At 41.4% G+C, this 26726-nt stretch overlaps 1 protein-coding gene across 2 annotated transcripts; it reads right to left on the bottom strand.

Moving 5' to 3' along the window:
• Nucleotides 1-736: 736 nt before the first annotated feature.
• On the bottom strand, nucleotides 737-23028 carry fgf18a (fibroblast growth factor 18a). 2 transcript variants are annotated; one of them, XM_007227997.4, is made up of 5 exons: nucleotides 20753-23028; nucleotides 8436-8475; nucleotides 8095-8272; nucleotides 2492-2598; nucleotides 737-2349 (listed from the first exon to the last, which is right to left on the bottom strand). In XM_007227997.4, exons 1-5 carry the CDS (start codon nucleotides 20782-20784, stop codon nucleotides 2083-2085), a joined length of 624 nt encoding a protein of 207 aa, XP_007228059.1. In that variant the 5' UTR covers nucleotides 20785-23028; the 3' UTR covers nucleotides 737-2082. The 2 variants fall into 2 exon arrangements, with proteins under 2 accessions (XP_007228059.1, XP_007228058.1); XM_007227996.4 differs by having other exon boundaries at nucleotides 737-2352; nucleotides 20753-23023.
• Between the last annotated feature and the right edge of the window lie 3698 nt (nucleotides 23029-26726).

Here is a 26726-nt window from a genome sequence, read left to right as displayed (position 1 = left end):
GAGTTCCTTTTCTAAGTATACATATATGTACAGTACATAAAGCTCTGGAAAAAAATATGATACCACTTAAGAATGATAAGTTTCTTTCATTTTACCAAATTGAAAACTTCTGGAATATAATCAAGAGGAGATGGATGATCACAAGCCATCAAACCAAACTGAACTGCTTAAATGTTTGCACCAGGAGTGGCATAAAGTTATCCAAAGCAGTGTGTAATTCTGGTGGAGGAGAACATGCCAAGATGCATGAAAACTGTGATTAAAACCAGGGTTATTCCACCAAATATTGATTTCTGAACTCTTAAAACTTTATGAATATGAACTTGTTTTCTTTGCATTATTTCAGGTCTGAAAGCTCTGCTTCTTTTTTGTTATTTTAGTCATTTCTCATTTTCTGCAAATAAATGCTCTAAATTACAATATTTATATTTGGCATTTGGGAGAAATGTCTGTAGTTTATAGACTAAAATGACTGTTCATTTTACTCAAACATATATCTGTAATAAGCAAAATCAGAGAAAATGATTCAGAAACTGAAGTGGTCTATTATTTTGTTCCAGAGCGGTATATGTGTGTTTTGTTTGTTTTAACATCATCATTATTATTATTATACTATTACATTATTATTTTACCATGTGCTTAGATGACCCCTTGCTGCCTCCTAAAGAACAACATGGACAGCTTGTCGATGAAAAGAGTAAAAGTGATAACACAAAGAGACAGACAGCCGCTGTAGTGTTGTTTTAAAACACAGACAATTTCTGTAGAGTTTACTGGCTTTAGAAAGATTGCCATACACAGAGATGAAATAAATAAGTGAAATAAACTTTATAGTAACAACAATTATAGTAGCAGTCATAGTAATATCGCTTATTTAGCTTTGCTCTTTACATATATTTATATATATAGTTTTATTTATTGTATGTTTGTCTTCCCTTTTAATAATAAGTGACTTTGGTTGAAGTTTCCACTAGCAGCATTCCGATTGAAACCCAAACGGGAACGTTGCTCCTTGTGTCGTTCCAAAAGCAACCCCGCCCCTTTTTCTGTCTCACTGCTGGGTGCTCTATCCTGACAGGCTGTAATGGCTTCAGAGGCTGTAGGATGTGGGGGGTTGTCATGTTCATCATTGGTCTCCAGTTGTCTTTGGTTGTTAGGTCATTTTTGGTGCAGCTTTCTTAAGGAGTTTCTCAATGTTTCTTATTTTTTTTATTACATTCCAGTTTTAGTAGGTTCTTCCAGCCATAGGTAGGCTATGTTTTCCTAAGTTCGTCTACACAGATGCACTCCTCAGTCATCTGTGGTAGCATCCAATGTGGTCTTTGGTGCAATTTGAAACACGACACACATGCACACACACATTCAACACATTCATACTAGCTTGCAGGCAGAGCAAAAAAAGAGAGATTTCATTTGAAGCCTCTCCTCTTTTTCACTTCCGAGTCCTTTAGAAATGACTCAGTCCAGAAACCTTTTCTCACTTGTCTCCCAGCCATGTCAGTCCAGTTCCAGGTGAATCTTGCTCTGGGAATCCTGAGTAAAGATTATGCTGTGGAAAAGAGTACCCCTCTCGTAAAGCGTCTGGAAGCGATAGCTGGGTTAGTAGGCTACTCGGTCGGTGTTCCCCCCCATACTGTAGTGGGGGCTGTTAGTTTACCTTTGTTTGTTTTTGCTTCCTTATGCCATGGTAAATGGCTAGAGCTTGTCATTGCATTAAGTTCCACCGAGCTTTTCGGTTTGGGCTTGGTTTAGTATGTCAACACCAGGCCAAGTCAAGGCTCTGGTGGGGAGTAGCAAGTGTTTTTGGTACGCTAGCAGGTCCAGTTTAGATCCTGTTTACTGAAGGATGCTACAGTACAATACGGCTGACCCTTCAAAACGGAAAGCCATCCACACTTTGCATTGTCCTTTAGCCAGTCAAAAGGAGTCTGACTTTCCAACGTTCCATCCGCACCAGGTCCTGTAGTTGGCATTAGCATGGTCCCATTAACAGGGCTGCAGTCTAGGAATGTCTTTTGTTAGTAGGCCCTGATTTCAGTATTTAGCAGGGTCCCATAGAGGGACAGTGGAATTTAGCGTAGGCTAACGCGGTCGTGCAGCACGCACTCTTTTGCTCCTCTTGCTGACGGTGGTGAAGCGGAAGGGCGTGTGGTCCGGCTGCTCTCCCGGAGGCGAACGCTTCATAAAGTGAACGTCTTGCTGGTTAAGAAGCGTATGTGGACCACGTCGGGGGCGGCCCCTTTTGGTAAAGCCAACATACCAGCCGTTGTATCGTGCTGACATTAGTGCTGTGTAGTTGTTCTCCAACACCATCTCCACGAAGACACAGTCTTGACTACGATTGCTGGCCTTCTGGGGACAATCCAACAAAGCGGATACACACAAGGAGAGACAAATGGACAAACGCTGGTCAGTTTAACATAAACTCAAATTAGCCATGTATAGCATGAAATAAAATGATAGCACTTTAGCTAACACAAAGATGTGTCACCTTGCCTACGAGTTTCCCCCTGCGGTTCATGCACAGGTAGTAGTTGGTTTCCTTCCCCCTGATTCGCACCTGGCTGCCAAAGGTGTCCGCCTCCACTACAAGCTGGGCTTGTGAAGGGACAAACAGAAACAGTGACAGAGAGACGTTACAAAATTTTCTAATAAAATAGAACATTGTTAAATACACAGTACAGTAACACTAATGTAGTAAAAAGTCCCAATTGCAAACTAGGCTCTGTAAACTACCCTTATTATTGTGGCTGTGGCAGGTTAGTAAATTAATATATTAATGTACTAACCAATTCTGTATCAACAGGATCTTATTAAGCATTGGTAACTTTACTGCAGGTTCTCCTGATGACATACTCAACATACACACTACATATTCAAACTAGGTAGTATTACTAATTAGTATGAAATTGGGACACATCCCTACAGTACATTCAGACAACTACTTTAGCTTCTAAGAGCATAAGACAAATAGTATAGCCTAGGTATGATATGGCTAATACAGGAACAATGTAATGCAAGTGGTGGAAAAATTACAAATATTGTTTTATTTTATTGCAATAGATCATTAATCTGATGAAATGGAAAGTAGAGACAGATATAGAGTACATAAGTTAGTATAGAAGCTCAGCCAGCCCATTTTAAAAGCTGTAAAAACTATATGGACACAACATCCAAGGCCCAGGAATCTAATTGCAACCATCAGATGCATTATTAGAACCACTTAGCAACAGCCATGCAAGAAACTAGAACAGCAATGCAACTGATTAACAACGGCATATCAACCACTTAAAACCCCATAGAAACTGATTAGGAATTAACCACAAAGCATCTGCAAAGCTACCACGTGGAATACCAAGAACCGCTTAAAAACTGTATGGCAACCACTCAAGATAACGAATATGTTGCTTATGAACACTATACCAGTCACATTAGACATTTGTGTATGTTTTATTGGGCCCCCAGCCATTACAGTGCATCTTAATCTCACATTAGTCCAATCTAGACCCCATGCGCAGTGATGAGGGCCTGTGTATAACCCCTCCAGGTCCCATCACTGATACTGATATGTGGGGCGAACATAGACAAACATTTTGGGACCCAGTTACAGACTGTATGGGTACCTAAACAGGCTTCACATGAGCATGTTTAATGGTCCATGCAGAGGAAAAGTGTGCATGTAATAATAATGGGCTGTTTCGCTCTGCATGAGAAGTATTTTAGCTTTATATGTATTTTCGTTAAATTATACAGTCTTGTCATGATCCTAGTGAGCTGAGTTTAATCCAGAGCATTAATAGCTATCAGACTGCTTGCTGTTCCTGCTGCCCACATTCTGAAACTCTCAAATTCATATTTGAAATTTGAAATTTAAAATTTAACGAATTAGCACAAACCCAGACCAAATATTTTTTTAAGTATCCAGGTGAGTAAAACTGAGGCTGAGTTAGCTTACCTAGCTAGTAACTAACATAGATCGTTTTCACACCAGCACTATTTGGTCCTGGACTCTGGTTTGTTAGTACCCTTAATGTGGTTCGATTGAGCAGGAGAGAAAACAGTAATCGCACTTGGGTGTGAATCAAATTAAAAACTGGACTAAAACGTACTCTGGAGCGTGAGAACATGATCAGGCACAGTTTCATCTAAAATATTAGCCAGAAAATGCTAAGTACCACAACTGTGAACAAATGCTGTCTCTGCTGTTCCATGCTGTTCACACAAGTGGTATGTGCTGCATTCACTACTCTGTTCACTACTCTGTTTACAATGTGTACATCTGCACTGCACGTCCCATTAACAACACTGTTTGCAAGAGCAGTGGCAAATTTTTAGCATTCAGTGTTAAAGCAGCTTCACACTGCACAGATATACATGCTGGAACACAGAATCTTCTCACTATATTTACTTTCTTACTCCCGCACCAGACAGCTCTGACCAATCAGAGCAGACAGTTTGCTTGTTTTTTTACTTGGAGGGAGAAAACACTTCAAGTAAAAAACTCATAAACTAATTCAGACCAAACTACAGGTGTGAAAACAGCCTTAGTTAACTAACCTAGCTCGCTTTTGCTTCAAGTTTGACAATTACTATGGCAGTTATTAATATAACAGGCTTGAATATATCACAAGTAATAAGCAAATTTATTTCAGAAGGGGCTTATCACTACATAAAGTTCCTGTCAGTAAAATAATTAACCTTAAGTTAGCTAATATGCTAGTTAGATAGTTAGCTCCTAAGATAATATTCAGAGAAGATTTGTTAGCTTAGCAAACTACCTCTTTAAAACTACAGCAGCAAATTATTTAATTCATAGCCTAAATGCCTAAATAGCCTAAAGACTACATTATTGCCTCTAGCATGGCTCTATTCTCAGCCTCACGCTGATTTGTACTGGTACATAGACACAGCAATAGATATTCAGTTGTACATGTTGTGTCTGAAAGTGTGTCTATATATATGTCTATATATTGTGCGTAGCCTATACCTGTGGTTATAACTATTAGCATATTTTCCATTGCAGTCTAATTATTAAAATGTTTGTCTTCAGGACTTTGCACTTTTAAATAACTCAGTATTAATTTTTTTTTTTTTTTTATTGCTTTGTAATACTTTGTCGAGAGACCTGTTTGTCAGCTCGGGAATAGTGATGTCTAAGGCCTTCGACTTTAATTAAATGTTCTCTCTGTAGTTTGTGTTACATGCAAAATATGGAGGTAATTTAGTGCAAGATCACCAAATAAACAGAATGTGTTTTGTAGATGCCATACTATTTACAAATGCATTCAGCATGGTTTACACACACAAGAATGCATTTGTCAAACACAACCGAAATTGTGTCAAAGTAAAGGCGTCAGCCAAGGTAGGAGAGACTCAAGATCAAGAGATGACCTAATTAAACTGTACTAACCTGCCACGGCTAACTGACATAAGCAACACAACATGTTCAAAAACTGAAATAAAAATTTTAATTTCACTACAAACTTTTGCCTCAACATCTTATTAGTTGCAGCTGTTTCCACAGGGTCTCAGATGGTTACAGCAGTTCTTTGATTTCTCAGTGATGAAGTGATGAAGATTGCATTTCTTGAATGCATTTGATGCACTATATGAACAGAAGTATTAGGACACCTGCTCATTTATTGTTTCTTCTGAAATCAAGAATATTGAAAACAGGCTTTATAGCCTCTAACCTACTGCTTTGAACTGTCCTATTCTATTGGACTGCTATTTCTCTACAGGGGCTAGTGTGCATTTGCACATCTTCATTAGCAAAATAGGCAACTTTAAGTAGCTGGATGCGTTCAGCAGGGGTGTTCCAGGCTTCCTCGACTATATTCTTATTTTGTAAAGATCTCACTGAACTCCAGTGTGGTACTGTAATAGAATGGCTGCTGTGTAGTTTGATTGAAAAAGAGGAATCAGGGGTTCAGAGTCCTAAGGGGTATAGCAGCATAGTGTATAAAGCCTTCAATGCTTTGCTGACACAATAACTGCATGGTTCCACATTTGCTGTTAGAACTGCGAAAGATGACCAACGATATATTAATGTCTATGGATTTGGAATGTGATGTCATAAAAGCTCCTGTAGGCGACCCAATAGTATGGAGTTATGGATCCACTTACAATTCCTTTACCTGAGCAGAGTGACACAACGTGCTACATTAAAACTAAGCAACAAGGCTGTTAATGTTGACAATGCTGATTACTCTAGTTGAATATTGGAAAAGGCAACATGTCTCCAAAGGTTAGTACTTTGTAGTCAGTAAGATTAAGCATGTAATGTTAATTTTTATAATGGACTACATGTTACACTGCTGTAGTGTAGTGCATAAAAAAAAATTATGCAGTTTGTAAAATAATTCTAATATGTATATGCTCCTAATACTTAGAGTGATTGTAATTTAGTGGTATATGTGGTTTGGTCTGAGGTTGTGGTTTGGAAACTAGATAAATATTTCAGTTTACATTAAGTTACATGCTTAAAATGCTAATATAACAATTAACAATTGATTCAGATACAAAATAATGCCTATTTATATGTACTCATAATTTATAATTTAAATTTTTCATTTATTTCAGATGGAACTCCTTGCAAGGTGAAAAGAGCTGAGCATGATTAAGGGAATTTGAGGTCAGCTGAGTCACACAGACACCGAACAACTGCCTTTTAATGATTGCTGTGATGATTCTAATTATCGACTTCCACTACCAGCATTAGCACGGGCTGGAGCAGTTCTGAGAATGAGCCACAAACGAACAGAGGTAAAGGAGGTGAGATAACCTGGTGCTTTTAAGCAGATTAAACAATTAAACCCCAGTATGACTGACTGTGTCTTCCCTGATTGCACTGTTACTGATAATCATCATGTTTGCCTGGACCAGTTAAACTTCACAGTTGACCTGCAGTGACCGTTTGATTTTTTTTGGTCATGGATTTTTGACCTGTATTGGTTAAGATGGATTTGTAACTAACATATTTGCCTCCCAGGAGAAATTATTTTGATATGTATCATTTACTTTCATTTAGCAAATGCTTGGTAGGTCTTCATGTCAGCTGTGTGTGTATGTGTGTATTTTTCCTGCAGCATGCTTAACACAGGGAGCATGTCTGTTTAAAGATAAAGCCTATGGTTCCTAAATGACCTTTAAGAGCACAGGGGTCAACACAGATCAATAAGCTTCTTCTCTCACTCCCTGATTTCTCTTCAGCCCCTCCCCTTTCATCTTTTCTCTTCCCTTCTCTTATGGTCTTTCTCATTCCTCACTTCAATTGTTACTATAGCTGTTTAGAAAGACTTAAGACTGTAATCTTTTTAACTGTGCCACAGAAGCAACACAGATGACACAACTTTGACAGTCCCGTGTTGTACATAAATGTAATGTTGGTGAATGTTGTTTTAAAGTAAAGTAACAGATAGAAGTATCAGCTTTCCTCTGCCATTGATTGTGTGGTTTTGCAGTGCATCACATGGAGAGATAGAGAGGAAGAGAGTGGGGGATGCTGGATGGATAGATGGATGGAGAGAAGAATGAAGAGAAAGAGAGAGAGGATGAGTTGAAGGTGGAAGAGAATGAGAGGGGGAGGAGATGGTCAGCATGTTGGTTAAAAGCGTCGAGGGAAAGACCACAGGCAGAATGCAGGATCAATGCAAAGATCGATTTGGAGGTGAGTTTCTAACACTCTGTCTAACACCCAGCGCTGACTGTGCTCTATCCATCTCTCACTCCCTCTTCCTCTCTCTTTCACTCTCCCTCCCCTCTCGCTCGGTGAATCACAGTGTCAGCAGTCATTGAGGTCTTTGTTTTCCACACACAAGTTCCTCACTACCTCTTTCCTTTGTGGCAGCGTGTATGGTTCTGTACCACAGAATAAGCACAACTGTATTTATCTTTTGGTCTGATTGCCAACATCTTGTCTGCAGATACATACTTTTCTCTTCATCTCATTAAATTTCTGCCTTTTTCTCAACCATGAGTCAGACAGAAGGGGAAAAGAGATTAAAAGAAAGGACAAGCTGACAGAGTGTTTTTTTTGTTTGTCTTTTTTGTGCGTGTGTATGTGTGTGTGTGTGTGTGTGTGTGTGTTGTTACCGAATATGTCACCATCCTCTCCACGGGCGCTTATCTTGCGGCCCAGCACCTGGACGTGTTTGCAGCTGGTCCGGCTGTAGAGCTGGTAGACTCGGGGCTGTCTCCGGCTCATGGCGTCTCGTGCGCGAGTCTGATTCTCTACATGCATGCTGAAGTTCACACCATCAGCTCCGAACACCTGCAGGAACGTAGTGTACACACAGGTCTGTTATCTCTCTCTATCCAACCATTATCATCAACCTTTTCTCTTTTTCTAGGCTTCTGTCTCTGTTATCACAACATACATTCTTGTGCATGTTACTCACAGTTAGATATCAATTAGAACACACACACAAACTAACCTGCAGAGGATTGCACATCACCAGCATCATCTGGATACACCTAGGAGAAAAGAAATCAGAGAATCATAAATAAATGAGAACTAATTGATTAAATCCATCTCTTCATATATCCCAGCTCAGAATAACAAAGTTCTATATCAACAAATCAGATCTATAAACAGACTAATCTACCAAGTAGAAACTAAAGAAAGTGAGCAACTGGGATTGCATCTCAGCAGCATTTTTTGCTTATATGATGTCAGTTGCTAAGTTGTCGCCAAGTGGTTGCTAAGGTGGTGTAGTGGTACAGGAATTACAGGTTGCTGATATGTTGCTAGATGGTTGCGAATGGTGTTGCTATAGTAAGCACAGTTGGTTTCTAGGGTGGTTACTATACTAATGTGTTGGTTTCCAGTGTGTTGATAGACTTTATCTGTTGGTTTTTAGTGTTTCTAAGTTGTTACTAGGTTGTTGCTATGGTGGCAGCTAAGGTGTTGTTATGCTCGTACTTTGTGTAAATGTTGGAGTCCAAAACATTTGTTTAAATGGTGATATATATATACATATATAATAGTGTTGTGTCCAAAAGCTTTTAGCTAAATTGTGGGGTAGAAAAACACCAAAAGATGCTTGGTCCAAAATTCATTCATTCATTCATTCATTCATTCACAGACAGTACTGGAGATTCAGCTGAGCTGTGGAAGGACCAATCATTGTGACATAACTTTTGAACAATCCACCAAGAAAGGACAATTTCTACAAGAATTGAATGTACAATTAACTAATTAGCAAACAATAAGTAATCTGAATTCTGTGATTTTGCCAAAATTGATATTTGTAGCTTTAAATATGTGAGCTGAAAATCTTTGGTTAAAAGTTTTCAGACATATATAATAATGCATTGCTATTAGGTTTTTTAGCACAAGATTCATTTTTAGATGCTTACTACAAAAAAACTATGAAGAAAAAAACTATATAAAAAAATATTTCAGGATAGATGTGTTAGTGTTGGAGTGGTGTCGGAAACTGTAGAGTAGAGGCTCCAAAAGTCAGATGGAGTAATAGTAAAGAAGACACTAATTATTAGAAATATGATCTGTCACACCTACTTCCTACAGGCCACTGTTCCCCCAAAAACAACAATGATCATAGTCTACCATGGAGGTCAATGGATCGGGTGTTTTGAGAGAACCACCCAGTGACTCCTAAAATGACTTTATTAATGTTTTCTGCACAATGATGCTTTGGGATGTTCCTGAATTGTATCCAGCCTCTAAACCCTTGTAGTCATACTCCCTCAAGACAATTTGGCAGGATCTTAAGAGGCCTGTAAAGTTATAAACAATAAGCTTACGACTCCTTTTCCACCTCCCAGAGAGCAAGATGTTGATTCTGTCAGAATGTTGAATGTGTGATAATCTCCCTATTCATCTCCACTGAGCAGGAGGGGGTGGGAGGTAAGGGAGTGTGCCCTGATTTTGGACAGAGCCCTGTTCTCTTTCCTTTTACGTCTGCCATCTTTAATCTCCTCACTTCGGGAGAGGAAAAAGCTGACATTTGAAGCATAGCTCGCATTTGCATGGAAACTTGGAGAGTGGCTTGTGCTCGAACCGTGTGTGCTGTGTTAAGAGTGAGCAGCAACAGACCAGCACAGGCCTGTGAAGGTGAAGTGAGCAGCCAAGAGCCATTCAGCCTGCCCCGGTGATGCTCGAGCAGTGTTTTTAGGTTCCCCTCAGGGTGTACGATCAGAGTAGATTTTGTGGGAATTGTCAGAAGTCGTGACAGGCCTTATGAAGGAAACTTTGGCCCAGGTCCAAAAGCTGTCTGAAGTAGATTCAGAAACGTAGCAGGAAGCAGGCGAGTTGAAAGCATTTTGCAGATGCTGTTAAACCAGACCAGAAGAAGTAAAGTATCTGGTATGTGTTTAAAAATCCCTGACAACAGAAACATTGCCCAATCAATCTTTTAAAGGGAGCGTAAAGAATGAGATTTTAGGGGAAATCAGGGAAGACTGATTGAGCTGTATTAACCATAATGAAGCTCAAATGTTATCTTCACAGACAGCAGTGCTGGCCAAACCATACTTTGGTGGCTATTCTCTGACCCTGATGAAACTCATGGGAATAAATCTGTAAATTGATCAGTTTACTTTATGAGGGGGGCCTGGGGTGTGTACTTTAATCTCTGAATAGAGTGCTCCTGGCAATGTGATGTGAATGTGAACTAAGACATCAATCCTACCCTTGGTATATCCCCATGATATAAGCTGATATTACAGTGTTCCTGAATGAAACACTGCATAAAATTGCATGAAACATCTTAAATCTAAATCTTCCACAACACTGTGATGGAATTTTGTCTCACTCCTTCTTGCTTAACTGCTCAGTCAAGTGTAAAAATCATGGTTTAGGTACATTTCACTTTTACATTTAACAAATGTAAAATAGACTTGCTTGTTGCGTGCTTCGGACAGTTGTCTTGTCGCAAGACCCGATTCAACTGTTCTTTACCTTTAACTCGTGGATGGGTGACTTGACCACTCTTGAAAAATCTCTGTGACAAAGAACCAGAGAACATACTCCAAAGAACTGCAGGCTTTTCTTGCCTTAGCTAAAATCAGTGTTCATGACTCAATCATGAGAACAACACTGGCAGGAATGGGATCCATGACAGGATTGCACAGCAGAAACCATTTCTAATTGCCAAGAAATACCTTGATGATCCTCCTGAGATCTGCAACAAAGTGTTAAGGACAGATTAATCTACAGTGGAGCATTTTGGCTGACCTGTTATGTCTGGCAAAAACCGAACACTTCTTTTCCAAGTACGAATCTCATGCAGATGGTGCATTGCTACCATTGAAGGAACTATGAGTTCGAGCTCTGTATCTAGGAATTCCTAAGAGAATGTTAAATCCCTACAGAAATCCCTACAAATGTCACTGAGCTGAAGCGGTTCTGCAAGCGGGAACGGGCCAAAAAGCCTCTCCATCATTGTAAGACACAAACTGACAGAAAGCATTGGGTTGCATTTTTTGCCGCTAAGTGGGGTGTAACATTAAATGGGAGGTTGAATCAGTTTCTCTGATTTATTTATAGGTATATATTTAAATAAAATTAACATTGTTGATTTATTCTATAAACTACAAAAAAACATTTCACACCCAAAAAAATCATTTAGAGGATTTATTTGCAGAAAATGAGAAATGTCTGAAATTACAAAAAAGATGCAGAGCTTTCAGACCTCAAATAATGCAAAGAAAACAAGTTCAAATTCATTCAAACTGTGAAATGCATATATTTCAGCAAAACCTCTATACACTGATATGCCACAGAGCTAGCTGACTTCTGCCTTGTACCATAAAAGCTAAGAATGCTGAATCAATCTGTGAGATATGTCTTTTGTGCCTGCTGCATTAAATGTGGATGTAATTTTTAGCCAAACACAGCCAGTCCCAATCATTACCATCCACTGCATTGTTCACTGTGGGTGGTAATGCCTTCTATGGCACATAATTCCAGTTCACACGTGACACTGTGGGTCAAGAAATGATAAATGCCAGCACTTCAGAGCTTCAGAAATGGAGTATATTATTCATCTTGTGCACCTTCTCTCAGACCTCACTTAAACTTATTTAAATCTCATTGACTTTTCATGAGCATGCTGGCAGTCTCACTCACAAGGTAACTTATACTTATCTCAAGATATTTTGTGTATGTCCATGTGTATGCTGTTGATTGTCTGGGAGTAAGCTCTGTAAGTAAAGTTCTTTAGCTGTAAAGCTGTGTTAGTTGACAAGATAAAGTACTAGCAAAGATGAAATTTCAAGTAAAACAATTACATTGACTAGTGCATAACTAATGAGCATTAGTGTAGGATTTTACACAAAAATCACCCAGCTTGCAGCTCCACCAAAGTGTCATAGTGCATTAGCAGTGACAGACAAGCTATTTCTCCTATTACAGTCAATGCATCATTATCATGATTCAGGGTGCTTCTAATACTTTACAATTAATCCATCCTTTACCTATTCCCTATTGGTTTTATTGATCAGTAATGGGGAACAGAGTTTTTAGGTATTGTTGAAAACTAGTCATAAATCTTAGTTCATAAAACGTTTATACAGTTTACATTATTTATTTAATAGCTAATTTTGGCAAGTCTGCATTACAGGAGTTCTAGAATGAAATGTATCTTGGCATCAGTATACTACATAATGTATTAATTGCTATAAAATATTAATAGAGCTTAATGTATCCATTACGCTATTTTCTATACATTATTTACTCACCAAATGCACCTTAATCTTGTAAACAATGTCTGGAGAAACACTATAGGGGTTTTCCATCTAACAAAAAAAACACCCACATAGCACAAAAAGAATTTTATTCATAAAAAAATCTCTGTCTGATCTAATCAGCTCTTCAAAGGTTGCTTTAGACATTCTAAAATACAGAATCCAAAGATCATCTTTAAAAATGAGTGTGCTATATACTCTCCTAGAATGGTTTGGTGCGTTTGCACTCCTAGTGAAGATCATCAGGTGTACATTGCCTCTCCAGTAAATAAAGTATCCATAAAAAGTATTGTAAATGGCTGTAAAGACGATCCTGTAAGAAGCAAAGCATTAAATCTCTCCATTCTGCTTGTTTTGATGCTGCTCCTAATTATGGTAGCCCATGAATGGTAATTATGGTAGTTATGAATGGGAACCTGACTTGTTTAGCTCTTTTTCTACTGAAATGTTGTAATTGTGCATAACTTTGTGGTTTATGTCATTACGCAGTTGCATAATGCAACAATTATGCAGTAAATTGCACTTACATCACTTGATATCTAAAATAGTCTTGTAGCTCCTATGCGAAACTTAAGAAAGAAATGGACACAAAGCATATTTGGTTAATTGACTACATATGTGGTATATATTTTTTTTTAGCACAGTGGGTCAGATCAAATTAGGTGTTAACTGATTTCAGATCAGCTTTCAAAGCTCAATCCTGCTGAGATCTGTTCCAGTTAAGACAAGAGAATGGTGTGCTGTGCACTTTAATGAAGTGTATCAGAGTGTATATGCCAGTGATATGTGCCTGTGCGTGCGTGCGTGCGCGTGTGTGTGTGTGGAGATCGAGCAATGTGTGTTAGGTACACAGTGAGCCTATGGCCTACGTGTGATAATGAACATGTGTTCTGTAGTGAGTTGAGTTTAAATCTATTGCAGAGATGGGAGGTGCATTGTTGAAGTGGCTGATCTGCTCTGTAAGAGAGGAAAACCTGAGGCTGATCCCGTAATCCCATTGCCCTGCGCCTGGCAACTGACTACACACAAACAAGCCATCAGAACCCCCCTGTCCTCCTCCCCCGTCTGTTACTTCACTGGTCTTTGTCATACGTTCTTTTTTCTTTTCTTTATCTCCTTCTACTCCCAGTATTTGGCAAATGAGAGAATGAGAACATTATAGAATTCGATTTTCTTGATTCATCTCTCGCTTTCCCTGTCTCTGTTTGTGTCTCCGTCTCTCTGGGTGGTGTGCTTAGTGTGATGTCAGCTCTGATACAGAGGGCAGCAGAAGTGGGAGTGAACTGACAGGACCAGTAAAGAAGAAATAAAGGGAGACGGAGACACAAGCAAAGAACCGTGAACTTTCATCATTTCCGTTTTTCCTCCCTACTAGTGACCTCCTGACCACTGACTGAGCATCTATGAGTATATGTGTGAAAGAGCGAGAGAGAGAGAGGTCCACGCTGGGTGTCCTTAAGAAGCCCTGCAATTCCAGCAGTGCTGCATCAGTGGAACTCCAGTCATTCTCTCACACTCCTATCCAGGCATTCAGTCACTGATCGCTGACGTAATAGGGCACCAGACAGTTAGCACTGGGAGATTCCTAGTCAGTTACGCTCTGAATGACGATGTAATTTGCTTTGAATTGTGACTGGGCTGTGGCTTCAGAGTTAATGATATTTGTGTGATCGTGATAAGCCGGTAGTCCGTGATTTATTTGGAATGACTCAGCCGGACCCAGTAACTTGTTTACATCCTTAAAATTCACACCTCATTATTACATCACTTCCACAAGGTCAATGGAGATGCGGCGAGCACTTGAAAACATGGGGAGTCGTTCCAAGAAAAGGGTAGAATGGAGGAGATATGAAAGGAATTGAACGAGTGTTTCTCGTCTTGTTTTTTTTAATCCCTCTCTCCTTCTCTCCCTTCCTCTCTCTACTTTCCCTGTCTGGTGTTTGGAAGGAAAGGAAGACTCCCCCATGCTGTCCCAGCCACATAGAGATATGAGAGAGAAAGAGAAACATTAAGGGAAAAGAAAGAGAGAGAGCGCAAGAAAGAAAATAAGGGAGGGGGAGAAAGTGTCTCAGCAGCTGGCAGCTGCAGCAAAGCATACACACAGATGCTCGACACACACTTGTACTCCCCTCTATACATCTGTAATGAGAAACATACACACACACAAATCACTTATTTTCACATCAAACATTTCTCTACACCCATACAACACACACTGACACCTCTTTTATACTGCATATCAGCTTTATCAAAGATGACACACACATACACACACTCTACTCTGCTCATAAACCAATACAGCATATGCGCCACAGTTGCTATGCACTTTAAATAATAATACACCAAACAACAGGATATCAGTGCTGTCAGAAAACAAAACCCTTGTATCTCCATTTTTACATTTTAACTTTCTGATATAATGTGAATCTGGCACTTGTTTTTGACATTGTGTCAAAGTTTAATGATGAATGGACCAATGGAAATGCTCTAAAATTAAGTTAAAATATTTCTAGACTGACTTCCACTGAAGCTTATGATTTTTTTTTTTTGAGATACAAAGTTTTATTAATATTTACATGACACAAAGGATATACAACCCATATTTCTTTACATTAGATGTAAAATTATTCTCAATCTAAACTACAAACAATTAAGCAAAGTTCTGGTAGAACACTCACTTAGAGTTTACCAAAATACACCACAAAAAAACTGTGCATACAACTTTACCTCAACAGCAAGACAATCAACTCTTCAGCGCCCTAGCCCGAGGCTGTCCTTCCATCTCATCAGACAAACCATCCTTGAACACCTACTGAGCTGCATGCCAATCTGTACCAGTAGCAACTTTTTAAATGGTCTAGTTTGAATATTCAGCATTTCTGTAGCAACTGCAACAGTTTTAATACACTGTCATTTTAAAAAATGGGCCATTATTCAATTTAGCTTTAAATGGTTCCATCTGACCAAGAACCAAATCCTATTTGGTCTGAAACAGATTTGGAACAACTTTTAACATGATTATTTCATATGGAACTTTTTATCATTACCTGGATTTGTAGCACATATTTTACGGGAGTCTTCTACGCCTGTTTGTAGTGCCTTAACAATATCGAAGTAACTTTCTCTCTAGTGGAGGTTCCACTTGAGATTTTTATTTAACAGTTTGCTATCTTACATATCACATATTAGTGCAGTGACATTACTAATGTATTAACACTGTTATGTGACTATGTGATTTTATATATCTTATTTCAATGCCCAATTTGAGGAGTTTGTTGCTTCTGCGTTTATGATTACATTAGATTTTCTGGTCGTATTATATCAGATTGATTATTGCTGTATCTTATTAAAAATAAATTCAGTCTCAAGTAGATTACTGCTGATCATAAAGTAGATATCTGTGCTAACCTAACATCCCAACAAGCTGTTTAATACACATTCACACATTGAGTGCTACTTAGAGCATAGCCAACTATACAACTATAGCTTTTAAACACAACACAATACATTTTGTTGGAGGCACCATATAACTTATATCTACCTTGTTCAAAAGGAGATAAGCTACATCTGTGACTGAAGGCATTCGATTTAAAACTTTCACCCAAACATCCATATGCCATCCAAATGTTCTTACCATTTAGTGAAGGAGACTCTTTAGGTGCTTGTGAGTTTGCCATGTAAGACGTTAGTCTAAGAGTTAACCTGAAAGCTTTGGAAAAACCCAACACATCTGCTTCACTGGAGCTTCATAATTAAGTGTTTTTTTTTTTTTTTTTTTTTGAGTAAGAATGTTTTGATTTTGGTTTCCTTTTCAGAATTTTAAGAGCAGACATATGGATGTTTGAATGAATGGTTAATTTCAGCACCTCTTTAGGTCCTTTTTTGTCTTTTGTTAAAACAGTTTTGTTATAAAGCAAAGTTTTCCTCTTCCTTCAGTTATTGATACTATATACTCATTTTTATTTTTATTATGACCGTGGTTATAATCTGTGGTTGTAGTAGTAATCACTGGCTGTAACTGCACAAAACAGTCTAACAAACCACATACATTAAGATTTTAACTCTCTTTAACTCTGGTTTGCCAGTCTCTCCATTTACCACCTCTTTTAACTAACTTTATTCTGACAAAAAAAAACTTCTTTCTCTCCTCCTCTCTCTCTTTTTTTTTCATTTTCTTTTTTTACTTTTAAAATTGCACATGGAACTCCCTTAGGGAAAAATAGACAGAGCTATTTGCATGCAGAGCTACATTAGTGAGAGGAAATCAAAGTAGGGGAGCAGTAGAGAAGTAGACAGATGCCTCAGATGTTTGAATGGTGCTGCTGGAAAATCATCTGAATGAATTGACCTCGTCTCTTTCCATAACAAACCTAGCTGATTCATCCTGTCCTCACGCGGTCCCATACTGCTCCAATGTGTGCTTGCTCTCTGACTATGTGTCCGGGAATACCTTCACCAGCCATGTATATCTGCAAGCTGCCAATGGAGTTGAACAACACTGGCTGCATATCTCTGTAAATCTTACTGGCTAGAGGGTGGTCGTCTTTGTAGCTCCCCACTGGCTGTCTTCCCTCAGGAAACTGGCTCGAAGCGAACACCTTGTGGCCATATAGCTGTGCACAGTTCGTTTATAAATGGGCAGACTGGTGCAATGTGTGTGCACACTGGGAATGTGCTAGCTTGGGATCAGTGCATATGGAGCAAGCAGCTGTATTCGCTGACAGGCTGCTTGTGTGTCCGCAGGATTGCGCACACCTGCGCGTGCCCATTCTACACCTGTAGACGCAGACTACACGAGTAGTGGAGTGTGTCGGCCAGGTGCTTGAAGACACCGCCTGCATGTGCTGACCATTCCTACACCTGTGCGCAATAACAGTACAGCACATAAAGGTCATGAATCAATCGATGCTGTCTACTCATGTATGCATACTGCTTGTGCATTGATTCATGCCGTCTGGGCGGCTATTACTTACTGTTGGCATGCGTTACATGAGAATAGGAATTTAGTGGTGAGGCACGCTACCTTGCTGTACAAAATGTGCACGCTGTCTGCTGAACTACAGTGTTATATTTTCGGCATGTGGCTCAAAGGGCCTAGGCACCCGGTGTCCAAAGATACTGTTTTTACAGTGCCTGTTTAAAGCCTGGTATATGCAGTTGTGCTCATTAATTAAGCTCGCCTCTTGTATCCCTGCAAGGATCCATATAGATAAATCTGCTGACTCTACTGCTCATGGCTGTACACTGCTGCAGTGCATTCTTGTGCATGCACACTCAAAGGTAGCTCTCCACCATTAATGCTCATAGAATACACGCAAACAAATGCATTCATTCAAAGACAATTATCTCTTATTTTCACACGTGCATTTGTTACCACAGTCAGTTAGCTACATGCTATTGTGTTTTCTACCGAATGACTGCTGGCCTCTATTCATGTGGTTTTATCCATATTGTACTTGCATTCATGCATACTATCTCCATATTTATGCACACTGCTTGCAGACGTATGAACACTGGCTGCCTGCTGTGTTGCATATATGCTTCATGTACCTGCCAGCGCTGGCAGTGCAGGTGAAAACGGCTTTGAGCTCAGTAAGAATTCTCAGCTGTTCAAACAACGCTGTTATGCTGAAAGAGGGAGAACACTGAAAAAGAAAGAGAAGAAGGGGGAAAAAACCCTTTCGGCTGCAACTTAGGATTCTCCCTATCCCTCCCAAACCACATCGAGCCAGCAGCCAGCCAAAGAGAGTGAAGAGAGAAAGAGAGGGAAAAGAGAAGAGAAGGGGGGATAGAGAAGAGAAGAGAGAGAAAGAGTAGCTGGGAGCTCTTACTCTACAGTGTTCTGTGGTCGGGAGCCAAGACAAGCAAGGCGGTGTGACATCATCAGACCTGAGACAGGATTTGTCCTAAAGGCGTTTGTGTGTGGAGTTGAGCTCAATGAGGTGGAGTTCTATACCAAATCACCCCTAACACTCTTGCCTGTGCACCCTTCAAGCACAGTTCATTCTCTTCCACCCCTCCTCACGCAAATTTTAACTGACTGTCTCGGTTGAAGCGCTATGGCAGCCTCAAAAGCCAGCTAATCAACTTACAAAGTAGTGTTACTGCCACATTACACAGAACACCTTTCACATCTGCGAGGCAGGCCTAGGCCAAGGGCCTGAAAGTTGGTTCTGGATTGCACACACGAGAGTTGAGAGTGATGAAATACAAGAGTTAAATTGAAATAGATGGATCCTATTGCACCTCTCTCTGTCTGTGTAGAATAGGGTTTTGGGTAATGCACATGTGGCAGGGTCTTTGTGGTCTAGACTAGTGGTTTTCAATCTTGGTCCTGGAATAAACTCTGCACCAAGTGCACACTTTTTTTAGATAAAGGTGCTGCAAAGGGTCCTTTGAGTAATACCATATATATGAAAAGATTTTCTGATAAATGTTTCTTCACACATACACAGTATCTCCAAATGTTGGCATACTCATTGTTTCTAATGCAGACATTCCGCTACTGAAAGTTGCACTCATTGCTTACACAGATGTGTAAATGCACAACTACAGCTTGTTTAGTCCCTGTAGAAAAGTATTACCAATATTGTAACATTTTATTGCGTAGATAAGAATGAATGTATTGATTAGAAGTGTATAAAGCCCCCCTGCATTGAGCTGTGGAGTAGTGGATTTGTATTCTCCACTGAAATTATGGAACTCCATTCACTCATTCTTCACAGATTTTAGAAGTTGATGATTAGGTGAGTAGGTGATTATCCAGTACTTCACTAAAACTATTGTTGCTGAATGCAATCAATCAAATGCTCACAGCAGGGCTCTAAAATGTAGTAGAAAGCCTTCCCTGAACAGTAAAGACAGATTTTCCCACAAGAGCAGGATGCACACTTTTTAAAGAAAATACCCTTGCTTTTGGAAGGAATAAATCAATGAGCAGGTGTCACAGTAAGTTTTTGTCCATATAATTTGTCCAAAAATGGTTCTTCTATGGCATCACTCACCTGACACTGAACCCTATGTACTACCTTCATTTTTCACAGTGCAGATTGGACGTTACTCTTCTATGTTCTGAAGAGCTGGACACATGCACAATTACAAAAAATCCTGCCCAACTTAATACTCTCTTAATCTAAGCATCAAAAATCAACCCAGTTCAGGTTACAGAAACTCTCAGCTAATGCTGTACAACTCTCTGAAAATCCTAGAAGCCAGTTTGAGCTGAGATATGTTGTATGTGGCAGCCGTTTCCTGCTGGAGAGCTCCACTAGAGACGTCTGCTGCTCTCGCCCAGTGTCTTGCTGGCTCTCTCTTAACCCAGACAGCAGATAAGGTGCCAGTTCCTTGCCTGTTAGCTCAGACATCCTTGAACACTATTAGATAATTTGCCGGGCTCTGGAGAGAAAGAGTGAGAGGGAGAGAGAGAGAGAAAGACAGAGAGACAGAGAGAGAGAAAGAGAGAGAGAGGGAGAGGGGAAGGGAAGGATGGACAGCTGTTCCCTGTCTGCCCAGGGCCGTATAATGAAAAGTCCTAGGTGGAGCAGGTTGTCAGCACCTTCTTTTCTCCTCTGCCTCTGCTACAGGTTAGAAGGAAGCAGTGACCACCGCAAAGTGACTGCCATGTGCAGAAGGAAGGGGGTTTGACAAAAAGGAAAGGAAAAATAAAGAGACCTGGCTTGTGCACTCCTGGAGCGGATGGCTGGGCACACACATTGCTGGAGAGTTTTTTTTTTGTGTTTGGGTTGGAGGGCACTTCTTACACCTGAGCTGTGAGTCTGATTGGCATGCGTGACCATGGAAACCCAGAGGGGGTGATGTCACCTACATCATTATGTATGCAAGAGTTACAGTTAGTCACGTCAAGTGAAGCGTGTAGTAAACGGGCAATTCCACATAACTGCTGCCCTCTCTCTCTCTCTCTCTCTTTCTCTCTCATACAGAGTAAATATTTGAAGTATTACAGCTTAGGAAACGATTCGTGTTTAACACGCATTTACAGCCATTCAGCATTAGGTAATGACTCGCAGCGTTAATGACTTACAAGACAGCCAGCGTGGAGAGAAAGGACCACATCGCTCCCTGCCTCTGCGTCCCGCTCGCTCCGTGCGCCTTTTTATGGAAAAGGAGGTTGCTTCAGCTCAGCTTCCCCAGCTTACGTCTTGACGTGCCGATCCGATGGCCAGACGGGATGGAATATGATGGGATGGGATGGCCACGAGGTCACGAGGTCAGCGGAGGCTCCCGCCTGCTGCCGGCGGCGTACATAGCCTCAGGAGGAGGTGTGTGTCCTGTGTGCTGGTGGGTTGAGGAATCGAGGAGCGCGCGGCGCAGTGTGCCACCGGGAGCGACGGGACGGCGGCTGCGCTCGGTAAACGGGTAGGGGCGGGGCAGCGGGAGCGCGAGGGGGAAGAAGAGGGGGAGGAGGAGTGGTGGTGGGAAGAGAAGAGAGGGGAAGGGAAGAGGAGAGGAGGGGTGGGGTAGTAGGGGGAGGTTGGTGGCGGTGTGAGGAGGGGGTGGCTTTAGGGCATAACAGCTGTGCTCTCCAGGGAGTGGGGAACAGGTGAAGCGGAGTTCGAGCCCCGATTACACCCAGCAGCTCCGCGCCACCTCCGGCCAAGCTTGGCTGCAGTGGCCAAAAAGACCAAAAATGACTCTTTTTTTTGCAGCCAACTCCGAGCACGAAACGGTCAGGTTCTGGTTGGGGCTGTGCGTTCACAACCTTATGTATGTCCTCCAACTGTTGTTGTCCATGTCCCGTGTGAAGTTTGCTGCTGCTGCTGTCCCTGTTTGGAGTTTTTTTATCTTTACACCAAGTGTATAAGATACTCCAAACGAGTTCCGTGCGTTTGGTTCAGTCCAGTCGTTGGAGCTGTGCGCTCACAGTCGTGCGTCCCATGGGAAACAGGTTGTCCAGGGTCCAGTTTTAGGGTTGCCGCTGCTGATGATGACGATGATGTTGCTGGTGATGATCATTGTATCTTCCCCCGTATTCCCGAGGGAGGAAAGAAGGAAGACCGTGTCGCGCATGGCTGCGAGTGACGGAGGGAAGATTACTTTGCAGGGCAGGAAAGCACTGTAGAGTTGAGGAGGGGAGGGGGTAAAAGAGAAGATGAAGAAGAAGGAGGAGGAGGAGGAGGAGGAGAGAGCAGCTTTGACCCAGTGGCTATTCACCGGCCACCCCGCGGCTCCCCTGCACCTGATTTCCCGGCGTTCACCGCGCTTCTCCCGCAGTCAAACGCCAGCGCGATGACATCAGTGCGAAACGGTTTGAAAGTGGAGGGGGTAAAACGCACTCCTAGCCTTTGATTTATTCTTATAATGCTTTTTCTTTTATAGAGAAAGTTTACAACTCCCTCCTTTCTCGAGCACCGAGCTGAAGTGCAGAGCAGCTGCAGGCAAAAGTCAGGATACCCTCCTCTCTCTCTCTCTCTCTCTCTCTCTCTTTCACTTACTCACTTACTAACTTACTAACTTACTCACTTACTCACTTACTAACTTACTCACACACGCAAACACACACTCTCCTCTCTTCTCTCTCTCTCTCCCTCTCTTTCTCTCTCTCCTCTTTTTCCCCTCTCTCTCCTCTTTTTCCCCTCTTCTTGTTCTCTGTTGCGCGCACGCTTTAGGTGCCAGTCCGCGCGTCCTGAGCGCCGCGTCCAGCCGCTTCCACTAGTCCTTCCTTCTCCGTGTACGCGCACAACCGAAAACGACAGGGCGCGAGCTCGCAAACGGGAGGGGAGAGCAGATCAGACCGTCCTCCGCGCGCCGCGCGCACTGCGAGTGGAGCCTTCCCCCCGCAGCCCTTCCTCTTTGCGCGCGCGCTGATGAGGAGGCGAGAGCACAAATCTTACTTCAGGAAAACACACATACGCACACACACACTCACACACTTGAGCAGCGGCAGATCAGTCTACTCTCCTTCACCCCCTTACTCTCTCTCTCTCTGTTTCTTTGTCTCTCTCCCTCTCCTTTCCCCTTTTAAACTCTCTCTCTCTTTATCATGTTCTCTTTCTCTCTTTCTCTCATTCTCCTTGTTTCTTCCACCTTTCTCTCTATATGTGTCTTTATTTCTCTCTTTTAGTTGAATATGAGTCTCTCTATCTCTTTCTCTTTCTTCCCTTCTTTTTTGCTTTCTCTCTTCATCCCAATAGTCAGCCAGTGAGACATTGGTATCTCTTTCTCTCTCTCTTTCTTTTTTGTCTCTCTCTATCTCTCTCTCTTTCACTTTTGATCTCTCTTTATCATGTTATCTCTTTTTCTCTTATTCTCGTTCTATCTTTAACCTCTCTCTATTTCTCTCTATCTCTGTCTTTATTTATTTCTCTCTGAGCATGCATATCTCGCTCTCTCTGTCTTTTTCTCTCTCTCCCTCTTCTTTTTTGCTTTTTTCTCTCGTCATCCCTTTGGGCATCAGTCAGCTCTCTCTCTCTCTCTCTCTCTCCCTCTCTCTCTCTCTCTCTCTCTCTCTCTCTCCCTCTCTCTCTCTCCCTCTCCCTCTCCCTCTCCCACTGGGGTTTCCTATGTTTCTCCTTCTGCTTTCAGCACCAGGGCGACGCTGTGATGCTCTTGGGGAGCCCTGCCTTTGCTTTTAGGTGGCAAATACACACACACGTGCGCACACACACACACACTACTGTCCATGCAGTCGTAATTCTGGGTTCAGTGCTCTTCCTCATGTGTGAGGAGGACTGCAGCGCCGGTAAAGTGACTCTGCTTGGACTCACCGCTTCATGAGTGTTAGAAGTTTAAGAGGGGAGAGTGGAGACGGCTCGTTTGAAAGTGAGAGAGGGAGGTATGTAAGCATAGGGTCGGATCCAAAAGGAACATTTCTCAGGGAATTCGGCAGCTACGCCCGCTTTAACCCCCCTTCCCCCCCACACACACCCCCTTACCGCGACAGAACCGCAGACGGTCAGCCAAGCCAACACTCTCCCTCTTTCCCTCCCTCTCTCCCCCAAACCCCCCTTTCCTTCTGTCTTTCTCACACTCACTTGCACTCAAACCCACGACTTTGTGTCCATATCTGTGTGTCTGTCTAGTAGGGACAGATGATTGTTGTTTTTGTGTGTGTGCATCTCAGAACGTAGCTGTCTTCTGACAGATATCATTGTTTGTGTGTGTGTGTCTCTCTCAGTGTGTGTCTGTCGGAAAGAGAGTTATTAATAGTGGTCCATCAGGGACAGTAGTTAGTCTGTGAATTGGACTCACAGGTCAGTTTTCTGGTATTCCCCACCCACCCAAATCCACTCATACACACACACGCACACACACATTCACACTGACACAATCTGGGCTGTTCTCCGATATGTCAGTGTTTAGCTCTCCTCGTTGTGACCTGGCTGCTCCTTGTCTGACCTCTCCCCACCTTATGAAGAATGTGCTGTTGGAAGGAAAGTTGTTTATTAGAGGAAGAGAGAAAGGGAGGGAAGGTAGACAGAAAGTAAGAAAGAAAAAAGGCAAATATGGTCCAGTATAAATCCACCTGACATTTAGACACCAGAGCCCCACCATCCTTTCAGCATCCGTCAAGCACAAGCTCCAGGTGTCCACTACATGCTCTGTTACTGCCCTGAAGGCACCACTAGGGGGCACTACTATGGGAGAAACCGTTGACCATGTCGAACATCCACATGTTTCCTGATTTGCACAGTACCTACAGATGTACAACTACTGTGTGACATTGCATTCCAGTGGTGTGTAAATATCAGGTCTGTTCTTTTGCCTTGTGTCTTTTAAAAGATTAGTACCTTAAACATTAATTAGACATTCATTACAACTACATCGCTGTAACTGTTTAGAATATGAATAGAATAGAATAGAATATTTCATTTTGACACAGTTTAAAGATATATGTATCTATTACTTTGACTTTTATTCTTCAGACTATATGAACACAATATATTACATATTTTTTTCTGGTCAACTTCAGTTCTTTTTTTGATATACACCCTTTCTTGCATATATACACTTCAAGCCAACACATTCCAAAAACAGTTATGATGAGGACAAATTATTGGCTAGAGATAAGTTTAAATAAACAGAATTAGGTGATTTTAAACAGGTAAAATCAATATGATCTGATTAAAATCACGATTAAGTACAAAAGCCTGAAATCAAGATGTTATTAAAAAATAATTTACTTCAGGACTTGGAGCACCTGCCAAATGATGCTCCCAATTTCACTAGCCAGCTCACTCTACAGAAGACTCTACATGCCTGCATATAACGTGATACCAACTAACTCACAACATATTTGCGCCTAAATTGAATAACTCAGTTCAGAAGTTCAAGCCCACATCTGGTGCACTTCTTGTGCCTTCCCGATTGACGTTTAGTCAAATGGATTCATTTGACCCCATTCTTTTTCTCATTCATTCTTCCTCTCCTTCTTTCTGTTCTGTCTCTTTAATTTCTCCTCCTGTCTTTTTTCTTTCCCTCCTTTGGCCTTTTCACACTGCTTGTGGCCAGAGTATTGATTGCCCATGTCTTTGCTTTTGCAGCTTCGGGCTATTGATCTTTGGCTGAGACGTTTTACACACATACATACACACACACAGGCACACACACAGACACACACTTCTCTTTTCCTAACTCTCTTTCTCCTTCTTTTCCTTTCACCCCCTTTGTCACACACACGCACATACACACACACTCATGACTCCAGCCAGTATTGTCTTTGTTTGAGATGGCTTGCTCTGCAACGGGCAGTGGTGTGAAAGGTGTCAGTTGTTGAGTCTGTCTTGGCAGTGCGTTTGGCCATCTCTCTTCTCCTTCTCACTCTGTCTCTCTCACTCACTCACACTCTCCAGGTCCAGCTCTGCAGGCGTTTTCTGAAGCCAGTTCAATACTGCCATTCTGTCCCGCAATTAACATCCATCAGCCCATGTCAATACAGGTCCAGCCAGACAAAGACCCAAGAGCTACCTCTGCGGCTGATGTGGCCTTGTATGTGTGTTAGAGTGTGTGCGTGTGTGTATGTATGCCTGTGTGTATGTGCACAAGGGGCAAGGCTCCATAGCTGTCTTATTCACTGTCTTATTCACTGACAGAACATATGTTGCACATGCACAAACAGATACACACACAGCCTAGCCCTGCTGTGCTTCACGCCGCTGGTTACGTCAGGCCTGCTGTAGGGCTTAGCCGAAGGTCACAGTGTTAACAGGACCTTAGTCTGGCTGCAGGCCGCTAGCTGGGTGCGTGTGTGTGGCGTGTGCTGTGACTGTTATTCTACACCACTACCAGACCATGCTGTCAGCACTAACTGAAGAAGCAGCAAAAAGGGCAAACAAAATAAGTGCTTTTTGATATCCTTCAACCCCTTAAGCGCATATGTACTTCCTCACTTTCTTTTAGTCAATTTTATTTTATTTCAAGATGTGATGATGGAATTCCTGCTATTATCATGGAGAATTGTAGTTGTCTTTATATGATGTCATACAAAGGTTTGCATGATGTCATGCAAAGGGCCTGTGGTCAACATTTCTGTTGCTATGATTAGTTGTTTGTAGTGACTTGCAGATATAATGATCTCCCAGAGGCAAAAAGTTTACACATTTTTTAAAGATGCCTAATGCATAAGTTTGTGCACGCCAAAAGATTTGAGCTTTTAGTTAACATCATTATTCGAAAAGGCCAGATAATGCAGACTTCATAGGCTTTTAAATACTCTAGAACTCTCAGAACTTACAGAACTTATTAACTTAGGATATTTTCAAGGTCATAATGTATGGTAATATAGGTAATGGCATTTAATATGGCCAGTAGGGGCCAAAGAGCTGAAACTCTAATGAAACCTTCTTTTAGACTGACTTCAGCCTGCACTGGAGGTGGTTTTAAGCTTCGCATTTGCATTTAGCTACAGATTTTTTTTTTTTTTTAACTGGGAATGGTACACTGAACTAAATATGATTTTGTTTCCACTGCTCTCAACACAGCTGGTCCAACTAGTTAAAATAAAGAAACTAACCACCTTCCATACTTTTAGTTGAACTGCATAAAGAGCATGGTGTTAG

This window comes from Astyanax mexicanus, chromosome 2 (assembly GCF_023375975.1).
Source record: "Astyanax mexicanus isolate ESR-SI-001 chromosome 2, AstMex3_surface, whole genome shotgun sequence".
Taxonomy (NCBI): domain Eukaryota; kingdom Metazoa; phylum Chordata; class Actinopteri; order Characiformes; family Acestrorhamphidae; genus Astyanax; species Astyanax mexicanus.
Note: the sequence above shows the minus strand (reverse complement) of the source record. Positions and strands in the feature narration are given on the sequence as shown.